Source organism: Natator depressus, chromosome 27 (genome assembly GCF_965152275.1).
Source record: "Natator depressus isolate rNatDep1 chromosome 27, rNatDep2.hap1, whole genome shotgun sequence".
NCBI classification, from domain to species: Eukaryota; Metazoa; Chordata; order Testudines; family Cheloniidae; genus Natator; species Natator depressus.
The window spans coordinates 13,314,969-13,330,758 of NC_134260.1; the positions used below are offsets into that span (position 1 = coordinate 13,314,969).

The following is a 15,790-nucleotide window of genomic DNA, read 5'->3' on the forward strand; positions in this document are numbered from 1 at the left end:
AGCCGGCCGGGGGGGCATCAGGGGGGAGCCGCCCCGGGGGGGGGGGGCGGGATCTAGCTGCGTCCTAGAAAGCGGCCCCGGGACACCCAATATCCACTCCCTAGCAGGGGACCCGGGATCCGGCCCCTCCCAGCGGGGGGGCACCGGGGGGGGGGAGAACCGGGATCCGGCCCCTCCCGGCGGGGGACCCGGGATCGGGCACCGGGGGGGGGGGGAGGACCAGGATCCGGCCCCTCCCGGCGGGGGGGGGACCCACCCGGGCCGGGCCACCCGCAGTCTCCGCCCCGGCAGCAGGGGGCGCCCCCGCCCGGCCGAGGCTCCGTCCGTCCGCCCCTCCCCGGGGGAGCCCCTGGCCGGGGCCTGCGCCCGGGGGCGGGGATGAGCCCGCCGGAGGCCGCCCGCTAGCCCGGCTGCCCCGCCGCATGGAGCGCGCCGCCCGCCCGGCCCCGCGCCCCTGCTCTCCGCCGGCCCATGGCGCCGGGCGGTAGCGGCCGGGGCCTCGTCCCGCAGCTGGCCCGGGCCCGGAGCGGCGCGGAGGCCGCGCCATGACCATGAGATCCACCGTCTTCAAGGCGGCCGCGGCCACGGCGCTGAACGCGGACAGGCTGGACTACGAGAGGCCGGGGCTGGCGCTGGAGCCGGGCCCGGAGGAGGAGCCGGGCGGGGAGGCCGCCCCGCTGCCCCGCCAGCCGCCCCGCAAGCCCAAGGAGCCGCCCCCGCTGGGGGGACACAAGGGCCGCGGCGGCGGGGGCGGAGGCGGCGGCGGTGGGGGCGGGCCGGCGGCGGCGGCCGGGGCGCCCGGGCAGCAGGAGGAGAGCTGGGGCGGCCTGGTGCCCCTGCCCTGCCCCCCGGCCAGCAGCAAGCAGGCCGGCGTGGGGGATGCCAGCAGCAGGCCCAAGTACCAGGCGGTGCTGCCCGGACACACCGCCTCCCAGGTGGCGGCGAAGGACAAGGGCTGCCCGGCCGCGGCCAGCGCCCCGGCCCCGCCGGCCTCGGCCACGGCGGAGCCGGCCCCGCCGCCTCCCGCGGCAGCCGCCGCGGCCTCGGAGAGCAAGTGGAAGAGCGGCGTGCGGAAGAGCCCCATGGGGGCCGGCGGGGGCTCCTCCAACCAGGCGGCCTGCCTCAAGCAGATCCTCCTGCTCCAGCTGGACCTGATCGAGCAGCAGCAGCAGCAGCTGCAGGCCAAGGAGAAGGAGATCGAGGAGCTCAAGGCCGAGAGGGACACGGTACGTGAGGGGTTAATGGGAAAGGGGCGCGGACCCGGCGACAAGGGGTTAATGGGGGAGGGACACGGCGCCCGAGGGGTTAATGGGAAGCGGCGCACCGTAACAAAGGGGTTAATAGGCAAAGCAGCGTGCAGGAGACAAGGGGTTAATGGGGGGGGTGGGGCTGCTGGCACACGGCACCCGAGGGGTTAATGGGCAAGAGGAGCACCGTAACGAAGGGGTTAATAGGCAAAGCAGCGTGCAGGAGACAAGGGGTTAATGAGGGGTGGGGCTGCTGGCACACGGCACCCGAGGGGTTAATGGGCAAGAGGGGCGTTGCAACCAAAGGGTTAACGGGCAGCGGGACAGGGCGAGGGCACTAAAGGGGGCTAGTAACTGTCAATGAGTGGGGGAGGGGCAGGGCAGCCCAAGGGTTACTGTGCCTCTGGGACTGTGAGAAGGGAAGGAGCGACGTGGGATTTTAAGGGTTAAAGGGCTGGGGTCCGGTTGCCATGGGGCTGAGATTAGAAAAGGCAAGGGAGAGGAACGGGTTAATTTAAAGGAGCCCATCAGGGATTATGGTCGGGTTAAGGCTGGAGCGATATAGTTTGTGAAGGGTTAAATTAAAGGGGCTCAGTATGGGGCTCCTACATATGCTTGGCATGGAGGTAGGGCTGCAGCGAGCCATCTGGGTGGCAGGGCAGGAGAGCACAGCGGGCCCTTTAACTGCCGCTGTTGTAATTACTACAAATGGATAACAAACGCCCCACTTCCCAGAGCAAATTCTTTCCCTCCTCTTTGCTCCTCTCCAGGGAGCCTCCCACTCCCCACCCCCTTGTGCTATAATGAGACCAGCCTCAGTTCCTCCTCCTCCTCCTTTAAATGTTTCACACGTACTGTGGCAATGTACAGAAACAACAACCTGGCCAGGGTCCAGACTAGGATACTGCTGACCCGCTTTGCTGATAGGAGAATGGAAGCCTGGCCCACTTGCAGAGCTGTACTAATGCAGGGTTTGTTCCTTAGTCAAATGCAGGGCTGAGGGGGAAGGCTAATTGTAAAGCAGTGGTCCCCCCTCCCTCCTAAAATAGCCTGGAGATATTCATGGGGCACAGGGGATTAGATTTGGAAAGACCCACTGGATCAGAACCAAATGAATATTTGTTAGCGTTTCCCCTGCAAGCAGGAGTTATTTAAAACTATCTGATTTGGTGCAGATTTCTCAGTGCAGACCCATAAATAGTCCTCTGCTCCCTTAAAACGTCACAAAGTCTATTGGCCTCACTATCCTGTTCATAATCTGCAAGCCTGCAGCAACCTAAAAATACATTTCTTCCCCTTCCTATAATTGTCCCCCTACAGAAAGGGTATTCTAGTTTTGTTTTTTGCAAAAATCTTCAAAGGGCTGCATATCCAATGAGTAGGGTGACCAGACGTCCCGATTTTATAGGGACAGTCCCGATTTTGGGGTCTTTTTCTTATATAGGCTCTTATTACCCCCCACCCCCGTCCTGATTTTTCACACTTGCTGTCTGGTCGCCCTACCAGTGAGTGAGGGGTTATTTTCCTTGCTTTCCAAAGGAATGGCATGAGCCAGCGGGCAGTATTTTACTGGCATATGCTGACTGCAAGGTGGGATAGGATCTGAGGTGCAAGGAAGGCACTGTCAAAACATCTCCTGGTGTTGATCTGAGTAAAGTTAACCAACATGGAGGTAGCAGCTGCTGTATTGCAGTCAAAGGGTGTGATGGGAGTTTTGACACGTGGGATTCTCTGAGAGTTTAAAAAAAATTAAGGAAATAGAACACACAAGCCATGTGCGATAAGCTTGTGAGTCAAACAGAGATACAAGCACATCTGAGTTAATTCTCTCTGGCTCTCTAGTCCCTCCTGCTGTCTGTAGATGCATAATCAATTCCAGAGGCTATGTCCCCTACCTGCAGTACCTAGGCAAAGCAGGGGGTAAATTAAGGACACTACTGAATTTCTTTTCTCTCTTGTAATGAAGCTGAGGAAAACTGGAAGGGGGGAAAGCTTAAAATTCATTTTCTTGGTGCATTGTGTCCATATGATTCAATTCTGTGGAACGGTGTGAAGGTTAAAGGTGGCGCTCCTGCATGCGCTCACGCTCTCTCTCTCTCTCACGTGCACACCCACACTCTCACATACACACACACGTGCACGCACACACACACGCAGATCATGATTTGGGACTGCAGGACCCACTGAAAGAGACACACAAGCCCCACTGAAAGTCACTGGGGCTTGTGTGTCTCTCACTTAACATGTGCTTTTCAAAAGCACCTGGAGGAAGAGGTGGACCTATGGAATGTATTGCATACACAATTACAGATCTGTCTGAATTATAAATCACTACTGCATTTTAATCAGAGGCTTTGGTAAGCCTCTTTTCTTTTCTTTTTAATCTATTTTAAATTGATATTCTTAGGACCCAATTACAAATTACCTGGCCTAGTTGAATGTGGGGGTGATGTGCAAAGTTCGAGAGCACCCAAAACTGCACCATATCTGTCAGTTGGAACAATTTGTAAACATTTGTTCCCTTCTTGGATTTTCAAATGGTGTTGGTTGGGGAACAAGGGGAAGCAATAAATCAAATTACAAGTGAATATTTTATTGAGTTTTGAATGCAAAAATGTGGTTGTTTTGGAGCTGAGATGTCCGGATTTCTTGTGGGTAAACAGAACGGGTAAAAATTTCAAAAGTGCCTAAGCCCCATTGAAAATCAATAGGATTGAGGCTCTAGATTTACTTAGGTGCTTCTGAAAATTTGACCCCTAAACACTTCCTCATTTGTAAAGGTATCTCTTATTGCAACCCTGTTTCTTTTGCCCTTTTCCCCATGTGGGCTGTCCCCTGATTTCTTCCCTCTGTAGCTTTGGGAGGGGAGTTGAATTATGTAAGCTAAATTGTGCTGTGCCTTAGCGAGTCTGAAATATTAAATCTGAGGCTGTAATTTTCACTCTAAAGTGAGAGGTGCAGCCTCAGGATTTCCAACTTTATAATGGGGATCAGAAACGTGTCTTTCTAATTCATCTGATCACTCCACAGCCATATTCACAGTTCTAGAGGTGAAGTTCATACTGGTCATCTTCCTTGAAACCTGCGTTGAGAAAACCGTGGGGGCATAACCTGAAACAAATGACAATACTGAAATAAAGTCTCTTTGGAACTTCTTCCTTTCTGTGATGTCTTGTTCTATGTAAAATTTGGAGAAAGATTTTAATTATAGCTCAGAGGTGGTGGACAGCAAGGCACAAATACCAGAACAGGTGTGGTGTGAGGCAAATAAGTTAGGGTGTCTTTGTTTTTTTTAAATCAAACTGGAATTGGTGTAATTCTTCTCTGATGAAAGCATGCCGGCTAAAGTGTAAGTGTTGGCCTTGGTTCCTCTTTCAGCTCCTAGCTCGGATTGAGCGCATGGAAAGGAGGATGCAGCTGGTGAAGAAGGATAATGAGAGAGAGAAACACAGGATTTTTCAAGGGTATGAAACCGAAGAGAAGGCTGAATCAGAAGCATCTGAGAAACTACAGATTGAATGCCAGCAGGATCTCTTGGACACATCCCAGCCCCTGCCTCCAAAACACTTCTCATATGGAAGAAATGGAAAGGGACATAAAAGGTAGAGGACCGGTTCACGACCTTATTCTTCATAAGGGCTTGCCACACAGCAGTGGGGCCTGTGTGTGTATATACGCATCTGCTGTCAGTCACATCGCTTGTATAAAAGATCATTGTAGCTGTCAGCTTTAATGCTATTTCTCCAACACTAACTCCTGTCAGCTTTTCATTTAACTGTTTGACTGGCAGATACCAAAAAGCCTGACAAATAGGACACTGGCCTGTTGGGTGACCTTGGGCAAGTTGTGTCCCTGCTCTGTGCCTCAGTTTCCCCATCTGTAAAATGGGGATAATGATCCCAACCTTCTTTCTAAAGTGCTGTAAGACCTACTGCTGAAAAGCGCTAGAGAAGAGCTAGGTGTTTGCATACATGTTCCAATACCAAGCAGCAAGTACCATCCATATTAGATGCAGAACAAAGAATATGCCTGGATTTCGTAAGTCAGGGATAACTTAGGATAGCCCACTTGTGGATTTGCTCCTTTGAGTTATCTGAGTAATGTTAGCTTGAAATAAAAGGCATTCTTCCATCCAGAGGATATGACAGGGAGTGAGTGTGCCTACTTGTCCAAGAGGTTTGTAACTGTGCGTGGCAATGGTTTTTTGGGCCACTCATTGCTCCCAAGTTCACATTTATGTCCCCAAATACCCTTTCTTTTTTTAAGAGGACACTGGTACCTTGAAAATCGGATTTTTCTCTCTCTCAAACTTACCTACCGCCAAGTAACTTTTCTTGTTCTCCCCTCCCCCAACTTGTTAACTTGTGCATTTGTCAGTTTAACTCTGTTCTTAATGGTCTGTTTCATTTGTCTCATGCACTAATATGAGTACATTCTAGTCTAGTATATGTATGTTTTTAGACTGACTCAGGTAAGGAGGGGAAACCGAGGCACAGAGGTGACGTGACTTGCCCAAGGTTGTGCAGCATTTCAGTGGCAGAGCCTGGAATAGAATCCAGGTCTCCCGGCTCTCAGTTCAGTGTCTTAGCCACCAGACCATGCTGTCTCTCATCACTCAGGCATTGATCGTGGGGAGCTCGCAAGCATGCTCTTCCCCAGGCCCTGCGAGAGGGTGTTTGCTATAACAGCAAAGCTGAAACTAATGAGGGAGCAGGCAAGTGTGTATGGGAAGGGGGAGGAGGCGGCGTGTGTTTGACATTGATCTTGAGGGGTCCACCCAAAAGGCCCTTCTGATTATCAGGGGAATAGGGAAAAGCCCGCACGTTTCTTTTTAAGACCAACTTTTTTTTTTTTTTTTTTTTTAAAGGGTGCTGTCTCAAAAAATAGATCAGCGACCTTCTCATCAGTTGGGAGTGTCCCTTTAATCCATGTCTGGCACTGTGCAGGTAGCAGTCACTTTGCAGCTCTTTCCAGTCATCCATGGCTCTGGAATCTGGATTGCTGTATTGCAACACACTCTGTCAGGGGCTACCCTTGGAAGGTTACAGCTCCTGTCGTACCAGGGTGAAAGCAGTAGCCTCAGGGAGCACAATGCACCAGTCTCCTGGAAATAAAACTCCTCAGCCTTCGGTTGCCTCTCTCGCAAACTTTGCTGCCCGATCTCTGCAAAGGGACATACATTTAGACTACACCAATGTAAATCTATGATTATGGGACAACTAGCATTAGCTTTCTGGTGTGCACAGTAAAAATACAGATGCTGGGAAAATGAGTAGCCTGCTCTTGCGATAGGCTAGCTGAATAGGCTGCTAAACTCTCTCCCTTCTTTAACAGGAAGTCGGCATTTGGAAGTGCAGAGAGGAAAACTCCAGTTAAAAAGCTGGTGGCCGAATTTTCAAAAGTCAAGAATAAAACTCTGAAACACTCTCCAGTGAAAGAGGAGCCGAGTAGCTCTTTATCCGAAACTGTTTGCAGACGTGAACTGAGGAGTCAAGAGACTCCAGAAAAAGCCAGATCGCTAGTGGACACTCCCTTAAAACCATCCACCCCATTGAAAAGTCCCAGTGCCCACCCCAGGGATAAAAGTTTCCCCAGCGAGACAGAAGATCTGCCGTACCTTTCAACCACCGAAATGTACTTGTGTCGTTGGCATCAACCTCCCCCGTCACCGTTGCCGTTACGAGAGCCCTCTCCAAAGAAGGAGGAGACTGTAGCAAGTAAGCGAACAAAAACTTGCTTGTAGCTGCGTAATGGTCAGTCTGACACGGGTGCTTGCCACCTGAAGTGTTACCCTCCTACTGGACAGATGCTCGGCAAACGTGAAAATAGGTGGAATTGCCACAAAGCAGTGCTCTGTCATTCCCTGATTGTGGGAGGTGCCTGCTAGTAACAAACTAGCAGCTGTGGAAGGAGCTTTAAAGCCACAGTTGGGTTTCTGTAAGCCCGAGAGTGGCTCTGTCTGTGTTTTGCATAGTGCTTACGTGATCCTGTGAAGGCAGAGTGTATCTCGGGATGTAGATTGTCCCTGGTTTTGTTATCACTTAAAAAAAACAAACACTTTTCAGCTCTGAGGTCTCTAATGTGACCATTATGTAAAGGGGCCTTCACTCTAGCCTTGTCTGCGCTGGGATTTCTTCCTAAAAAAGCGTCCCCCATTACTGCCACGTGTTCACTCCAGAGGTGAAAGCAACAGCAGGAATGCTGGTAGGCACAAGGCACTGGTAGCTGCTGGCATCTTAATCACCATGTTTTCTAGGCCTGCTCTGAGCAGCGCTGACCAATACAATGGCAACAAAAGCCAGCAGCTGTAAGAGCCCTGTCTACACTAGGGCTCACGGTAGGCTGCTTTTAGGAGGAATGGCTAGTGCAAGCCATGCCTCTGACTGCAAGGTGAACTCCCTTCTTTGCCCTCACGGGCACACACCAGGCCATGCTGTCACAGTCGACACACCGAATTGCTGCCTCATGATGGCTGGGCGGGCAGAAGGAATCTTTTGGTGACCCACACGATCCCTGGTACAGAAACCAGTCAGGGGTGTCAAAGTGAACCCCCTGCTCGCTGATCGCCCTTCCTTTAGTTTCCAGCCATCTTCTGCAGCTGCACAGAAGCGTTCTGCCTGCTGCTCAGCAAAGTGAACTAAGATCCCACAATCCCAGCCTGCTTTGCTCTTGGCAGGCAGTATACATCCAGCTCTCTTCAGAGCCGTTGTCTAGAGGAGGTCCAGGAGCGGTGAGGTCTGCTGCCCAGCAAGGTGTGTGGACAGGCGATGCTTGTGAGCAGGCAGCTGCTCTTATCCCATGACTTAGGGGAGAGGGGTGTTTTCTGATGTATTTTACCTTGACCCTGCCACCCCCAACTCCTCTCTGCCTTCCCATCACTTCAAAATTCAAATCCTGTCTCCTCAGTAACGTCTCGGGAACCTGTCTCTTGCCTGTTGGAGGGTAAGGTGGCCTGCGGCCAGACCAGACATTCGCACAAGCTGGATTCCAGAGCTGTTGGCACTGGCAGTAGCTGTTGGTCAAGTGTGCCAAACTTGTGTGGCATCTCCCCTCTCTGTCCTGAAACAAGAAATAACCTGACACCAGCTAGTGTGAAGTGACCTTGAGGGTCTGATTTCAGTGCACAGAAGTCAGGAAGCACGAGTTGACCATCCATGCTTTGAACTCGCCTGTGCTGAGGCAGGCCCGGGGGCTGACGTGCACTGACCTACAAGGCAGAGATGATTTGAACAAAGCCAGTTCACGGGGCTGCCTTTTAAGCCTCTTTGTTTACATGGCAACTTCCATGCCCATCTCTGTGGAATTGGGAAGCAGCTTGCTGTTCATTGCTGAGAAATTGTCTCTTGGTCTTGCGGTGGTGGTGGTGATTTTCACGGAATCGTGCCGCTTGTGAAAATCAGGACAATGGAGCAGTGAGGGGATTTGTAAGGAGAAGGGATTAATGTGAGGCCTACGTTTTTCCCATGTTCTCCTGCCTCTAAATCTTGTTGAGTGTCTAACAGCCAAAACCTGGGTTAGCTTTGTGGAAATACTTCATGATCCCAGGGTTGAGATCTGTTTGAAAGCTCTCCTGGCAAAGCGTCCAAGATTGGGGGTGTCTTGGGAGAGGGCTAGTTCCTTATTCTGCGTCAGGGAAGGAATAGGTCACAGCGTAAATACACTTCAGGCAAACGAGCTGAAAATCCACTTTCCCCATTTTCTTTCTTACCTGCCAAGTTCTGAGTCCAGGTTCCCTAGCAACAACAAGCTGCTTTGATGATAAAATAACCCTGATCTGTAGAGAGAAGGGAGTCTCCACGAACAATGGCCCTTAAAGGGTAAGCAGCAATATTTAGAGCAGCCTCTGAGTTTGCACATGCACCTGGTTCCACACTTGGATGCGGAAAAGACAAACCCTCATAAATGTGCATGCATGACACACAAGGCCGGGTTGAGGCCAGCTGAACATCTAGCCCCAATTCTTGCCTTCTTTCTAAACACAGCACCTCTCTGCTCCTTTTAAACAGCGACCGCTTTAAAACAAGCACTGTTCTATTGACGGGTTTTGTCCCCACACAGATTTATGGTGCGTGAGGTTAGCATGTAAAAGAGGAACAGATCTGGCACTAAATTATGTTTGAAACTCTCCAGTTTAAGTATGTGTGGTATACCAAACTGATCCCTTCTTTTTAATCCAATTGTTTGGTTTCTCTTAAAGGTGAACTCTGTTCCCAGTTCCTGGATCACTGGGGATGTGACATGTTGTGGTCAGAGTAGCTACATAAATCAAGCTCGCAAATGATGAGTACATATATTACAGGCTAAGATCTAATTAAACATTTCCTTGAGATCAGGAAGCAGAGTTTCCATTTTCAGCAGTTTGACTGATGGTGAGTTGCTCCTTTTGTACAGAAGCATCTGTGCAGAACAGAGGGCCATGTTTTTAGTGGCTTCAGCAGGGAACTGGAAATCAGGATTCCTGGGTTCTGTTCCCAGCTCTGGGAGAGTAATATGGTAACTGGATGAAATTCTGTGCCCTGTGTTATATATTAGGTCTCTTCTGGCCTGTGAAAACACTGACCCATGTTAACTCTGTTTCCTTCCACAGTTCCTTCTTGGAGGGACCATGCTGTGGAGCCCCTGAGAGACTCAAACCCTTCAGATCTCTTGGAGGTACATAGTCAATTAATGGTTTTGGTGAAGGAGACCAAAGAGAATAAATCGCTGTGGGCCTGCATGTGTACAACTTGTAGATGTAACAATACCCATTTTACCATTGATCCAGTGGTCTGTTTTAAAGCTTGAACTTGTGTCTGTGGGGTCGTTAGTATGGTTTGATCAATAGGGAAATGCTAGTTTTCCTGTCTGGGGCAGGAATCTCCTACCTTTGCATGAGCAGTCCTCCTTGATGAGCTGATATTAAATAATGGTAAAACCTTGGAAACTCTTGACTGTTATTAAACTGTTCGAGTAAATAATTGCTGTGGTTTTACAACTGGGTGTGGCCGCTGAGAGGTGACTCACCACAGAACCTGGATTTGGATTTGTACCTTCCTGTGGATGTTTGTGTTTGTGTTACAGTCACTCTGCAGCCCTTCCCTCCATTGCAGGGAAAGTGGATTGCAGTGGGTGAATGAACAAGCACATGCCTGTTGTGGGGGAGGAGAGGGCTAACATCTGCTCTTATCTTCCCAGAATCTAGATGACAGTGTATTTGCCAAAAGGCACGCGAAGCTGGAGCTGGATGAGAAGAGAAGAAAAAGGTAAGGGCAAAGATTCTCCCACCCTGAATATTGCAGTAACGGCTTTTGCGGTCTCTGGCGCTCCAAGGCCTCTCTAAAAATGAGTTAGGCTCAGACGTGCACCCACAAGTGAAGAGGAAGGATGCCATGTACCAGAAGGTTGTGGAGCAGGAGCTTTTTGTTCTAGTTCTTAGTGTGTTTCTCTTACTTTAAACTCCCCTCCTCTGTTCAGTCAGTGCAGGGTTCAGGGAAGAGCCCAAGAGTGATCTGGGGTCTGGCAGACATGCCGAACAATGAGAGACTTGTAGAATTTGATCTATTTAGCTCATCAAAGAGATGGTTGAGAGACGAGACTTGAACATGGTCTTCAGGTACCTCCACACCCTCTCTCATCTCAGAGGGGTCTTTAGTCTAGCAGGCAGTGTTTGGAATTGGAAGTTAAAAACAAAATTCAAACTGGGAATGAGCTGCAGGATTTTCAGAGGGGGTAATTGAACCATCAGAGCAGCTTTCCAGGTGATAGCTGTAGCTCACGAAAGCTTATGCTCAAATAAATTGGTTAGTCTCTAAGGTTCCACAAGTCCTCCTTTTCTTTTTGCGAATACAGACTAACACGGCTGCTACTCTGAAACCTTTCCAGGTGACGTTATTCTCCTACACTTGGAGTCTTTGAGAAAGACACCCCGTCTTGATTTAAAGATACTCTTGTGGAACCATGAATTATTGAGCTTAATGCAGGAACTGCTGGGTGAAATATTCTGGCCTGTCTGGCTAGATGATCAGAATGGTCCCTCCTGGCCTTTCCATCTGTGAACTCTGTGTTTGTAATGACAATCATAAGCCATGGGGGATCATAGATATTAGGGGTGGATGAGACCCAGTAGGTCATCTAGTGCATCCCCCTGGCCAGTAGATTGATTCTTCCCTGTATTGTACTCAGAAGCCAGCTTGGCCATCTCCTGTTCATGCACCAGCATCTGTGTCTGCAGGAAAGTGCATGGATCTGAGAACAGAAAAAACATCTGGGAGGAGAAGCCCTTGCACGCTACTTGGTGTGCGTGTGTTCTCTGTTATCTCAGCCCTAGAATAATGATGGTGGCTGCAGATGGAGCAGATACCTAGTCACGAGGCCTCATCAGTGGATGTTAGGGAAGTGCTCTACGGCCATCCATCCGAGGAGCTCAAAGTACCACCAAATATAGTTTACTGAATAAGGATTTTTAACTGCCGGGGCTTGTTTTACATTTTCCAGGTGGGATATTCAGAGGATCAGGGAACAAAGAATTCTACAGCGACTGCAGCTCAGAATGTATAAAAAGAAAGGAATCCAGGAATCTGAGCCTGAAGTTACCTCATTTTTCCCTGAGCCAGATGATGGTGAGTTCCTTATCAGACAGGTTTGGGGGAGGAGGGTGAGGAGCACTCGCTCTAAATCAGCGGGTCTGTAGCTGTAACCTAGCCATGCAGCTGAGTAACATTCTTCCATTGTGTTTTTCTCCTGATAGTTGAAAGCTTGCTGATTACCCCCTACTTGCCTGTTGTAGCATTCGGCCGACCATTACCAAAACTAACCCCACAGTAAGTATTTCTCGCTTGTAAATTTCTGACAGGGCTCCTCTAAAGTGAATCCAGCAAGGAAGCTGGACCATGCTTTTGGAAGTGGCGTTCAGTAGAACACACGCAGCCACCATGCTAGTCTCTAAACAGCCCTGAAACGGTCATTCAGGCTGGGCAGTAGCTCAGTGTTCCTGCCTGGATGTGTACTCCGCTTAGGTGAAGTGGGACCCAGTGGCTAAACATCTGCAGGCAGCGTGCTGCCAGTCCTTGAGTACTGTGCTGTGTGTGGCCAGCTCAGCACAGAACTCGCCCCAGAGGCTGGCCTAGTGCAGCATTGAATGTGGAGGATGCTGTCAATTCCCAGCTACCCAGACAGAGGATAGAAGTGTGCACTGGAGGAGGGGGGCCGGAAGGAAGTCTTGTAGACACAGTTGCTGATTCCCAGGCCCTTTCTTCCAAGACTTACAAGACTGCTCCCACCCCACTCTGATGCTTTGATTCTGCACTGTAGATTCTAAACACCATATGAGAGCAGGACGCCCGTCGCGGGCCTACAATGCTTCCACTTCGGTCGTCGGGGCTAGTGTGCTCAGCATTCAACATGCGGAAGGCTAGTCCTGTACAGATTTACACCCTCATCTGATGGGGAAGGCAGTGTGTTCTGGAGGGTAGAGCATTGGACAAGGACTTGGAAGACCTAGGTCTAGTCCTGGCTCTTCCAATGGCTGGGTGACCTTGGGCAAATCACTGCACTTCTCTAGGCTTCCTTTTGTAAAGTGCTTTGAAATTGACTGATGCAAAGATTATAATAAACTCTAATTATGATTAATTATCCAATATAGTTTGGGGGTTGCGGGCAGTAATTCAGCCACAGCATCTCATTCAAAACAAACCACCTGTTCTGAACTGGGTGTTTTCATCATGGATCAAGGCCTTTTTCTCTTTCTGACAGGAACTTTGAGCTGCCGTGGCTGGACGAACGAAGCCGCTGTCGGCTGGAGATGCAGAAGAAGCAGACGCCTCACCGAACGTGCAGAAAGTAGCTGCCCGGGCAGCGTTGCGATGGACTGAGCACGCCATTGGCAGCGGCCGGCAAGGAACTGTTTGTTTTTCAGTCCCGTGAATCTTTACCCTAGTGGATATTCTCATTCACTGATGTTTTTCTCCATGCCTCTGTATTTTTTCCCATCCTTCTGGTTTTCACAAAACCTCTTTACCTGGCTGATTAACTGTGGTTTATTTATTTCTTCCCCCTCCCGCTTTCCTTAGCAGCAAGTTTTCAAGCTTTATGCTGGAAGAGCAGGGCTGGAAGCTCAGAGACACCTTTTGCTCTCTGCCTAAGCTTCATCAGCTGCTGTGGCCACTACAGTTCATAAGAGTCCTTGTGAAGGTTGGGAAGCCTAAAAACAGGCCTGCCTTGTGACCTGTCCCACCTGCAAGTCCCCATTGGTGATGCCTGTGTGTTGGCTCAGCGTGTGGTGCTCGTCACCTCTCTGAAGCTGATGTTTATTTTCTTAGAAAGACATTCAGCAGCGAGAACTTGCAGATGGGACCAGCAGGCAGAGTTAGGCCAAGCTTGTCACACTGTCACTTTGAAACTCTGTGGTGAAAAGAACCCACCTAAGAGGAGTGTAGATTTGGCTGTGAATTCCTCTTGCCTGACAGATCAGGCTTCCAATACGGTGCCTGTGATATGCTAGATAGGTCTTTTTTTAATAAATGGGTGAAAACTAACTTCATGAATGCCCACTTCCCCTGAGAGAGGCTGGCAGGTGGTTCTGAATGTGCCGTGTCTCACTGAGCGCGGCTGGTTGAGCCCTGCGTCCCATTGTCGCCACAAGACGCACCCGGTTAGTTACCTGTGTCAGAAATGGGTTAGCCGCACATATTCTGTAGCGAGACTGCCCTTGCTCGAATCCCAGGGTGAAAGTTCTTCTGCAGATGAGACTGTTTGCCAGCAGCTATGTCATGTTCTAGACTGAATGGATATCTGGGGGGGAGGGTTTTTTAAACATTTTTGTTTGTGAAAACAGAATTCGAGACGCACAATTGTGGTTCATTTTTATTTAAATGTTTAAGGACAGCACTGGTTGGCAATTCATGTATCTTGTAAACCGCTTGGATTGGCTAGAGAAAATTAGAATGGTACCTATGCTTTAGCTCTAGTAATTCGCTTCCTTTACGAAATGAGCCTTCGTTGCTGTACTACACTAATGGGTGATGCCAAACGCTCTGGTATAGGTGTAACTAGTGCTGAAGTCTTGAGCTGAGTGTTTTTTGTTTTTGTTTTTTAATTTGGACGACACATTCTCAATCGCCTTTCAGGCTTTACAGCAGACTGGAGTCAAAGCAGGAATGTTTGGTCTCTAAAGAGAGAACGCCTGTTACTCTTGTGCACAATGCTTGCCTGTCTGATTGCTCCTCAGTTATTGTCCTACCGCTGACAGGTGTGTGGTTGCGGGGAGGAGCTAACTTCATTTCTGAAGATGTTAGCGGGCCAGGGAAGAAATGATCCCCTCCGGTTGTTCCTTTTGAGTTCATAGTGTTGTCTAAGGCCAGCAATCTTCTCTCCTTGCTTTGGTTCAAACGGCTATAAATAGTAATGCACAAATACAAAACGTGGTTTTTTGTTTGTTTTTTTCTTTTCCCCGAGAGCTGGGGTGTATTCTTATGCAAGTTGGAAGAGAGGCTGGTTCTTGCGACACGGCAGTGGGTTATGCTAGGGTTCCTACAGTAATGGTGTTTGGAAGAGGGTCTGAAACCCACCTAAAAGGGGGAAATCTCTTGAAGCATGGGCCCTGGTACCACATAGCCTGTATAATTAGGGCTAGGCACCGTATTTTTTTTTTTTTTTTTTTTTAAATAAGGCTGTTCTTGGGTGTCCTGCTTTCGCATGATAGCGTGTGTCCTTAATGGATTTCTGTGCAATTAGGAGCCAAAATGTTAAATGGGCAAATATTAGCTTGAGACTTGTTTTTTTTCTTGATGTTGTCTCTTTCACGTCTGCATCAAGCAGGTTTTGCATTCTGGTTATACCCTGCATTAGTGGCTTTCCAGGGGTCAGAATACTTTTGAGTCCCAGTGACAGCCAGCTCTGAGAGGTATCTGCTGGCAGCTGCTTGACCTCAGACTTAAGGTCCCACTGGCCCTAGCTCCCAGGGCAAAGCCGGTTTTTAAACACTTCTTCATGCTGCCATCCAGACAGGCAGCCAGGTTTTATAAATGATCCTCTTTAATATGCATCTATCCAGCAGTCATCAGCTACAGGTGGGGGTGGGGGAGGGGGCAGGGAGTACGCTGGAGGGGAAGTACAAAGTAAAATTTTCAGTGAGTGTTAATGTGGAAAAATAGTCTTATTTCTCCCAGTATGGGCTACAACACTGTGAAATCCAATCTGCAATGGAAGGCCCTGCAATTCCCTATTAGAACTGTTCTTTGGTTTCAAAACCTTGCTTTCTTTAACCAAGTTTAAGCTAGTGTAAAAATAAAATCTTAAAAAAAAATTAAAAGCTTGTCTGTATTCTTCAGCCTTGTTTTATGGCCATTTGACACATAGTTGTCTGTAATGCATACTTTTGATACCATTTCTAATGTGTAAAATCGGTCGTCTTGTAAATATCTTATAAAAAAAAGTTCAGTTGTAAATAAAAACTATTGTGGCTGTTAATTTTTTGAATTTCTGCTTCAGTTTGTTAGAATTAACAGTGTTAATGGGGAGTATTAAACAATTCTGCCTGTATGGTTAAAAATTTAAACAAATCAAAT

At 49.2% G+C, this 15,790-nt stretch overlaps 1 protein-coding gene across 1 annotated transcript; it reads left to right on the plus strand.

The window, feature by feature from the left end:
* The first annotated feature begins 545 nt into the window (after nucleotides 1-545).
* Nucleotides 546-15,309, plus strand: MSL1 (MSL complex subunit 1). Its single transcript, XM_074940383.1, has 8 exons — nucleotides 546-1,226; nucleotides 4,626-4,849; nucleotides 6,582-6,964; nucleotides 9,835-9,899; nucleotides 10,422-10,489; nucleotides 11,721-11,845; nucleotides 11,974-12,046; nucleotides 12,978-15,309. Exons 1-8 carry the CDS (start codon nucleotides 546-548, stop codon nucleotides 13,066-13,068), a joined length of 1,710 nt encoding a protein of 569 aa, XP_074796484.1. The 3' UTR covers nucleotides 13,069-15,309.
* Nucleotides 15,310-15,790: the final 481 nt, after the last annotated feature.

Bases quoted from the DNA above. Each gene is read 5' to 3' on its own strand.
- MSL1 (XM_074940383.1), top strand. From the start codon at position 546: ATGACCATGAGATCCACCGTCTTCAAGGCGGCCGCGGCCACGGCGCTG. The intron at 1,227-4,625 runs GTACGTGAGGGG...TTCCTCTTTCAG, and splicing joins TCAAGGCCGAGAGGGACACG to CTCCTAGCTCGGATTGAGCG. The intron at 10,490-11,720 runs GTAAGGGCAAAG...TACATTTTCCAG, and splicing joins GATGAGAAGAGAAGAAAAAG to GTGGGATATTCAGAGGATCA.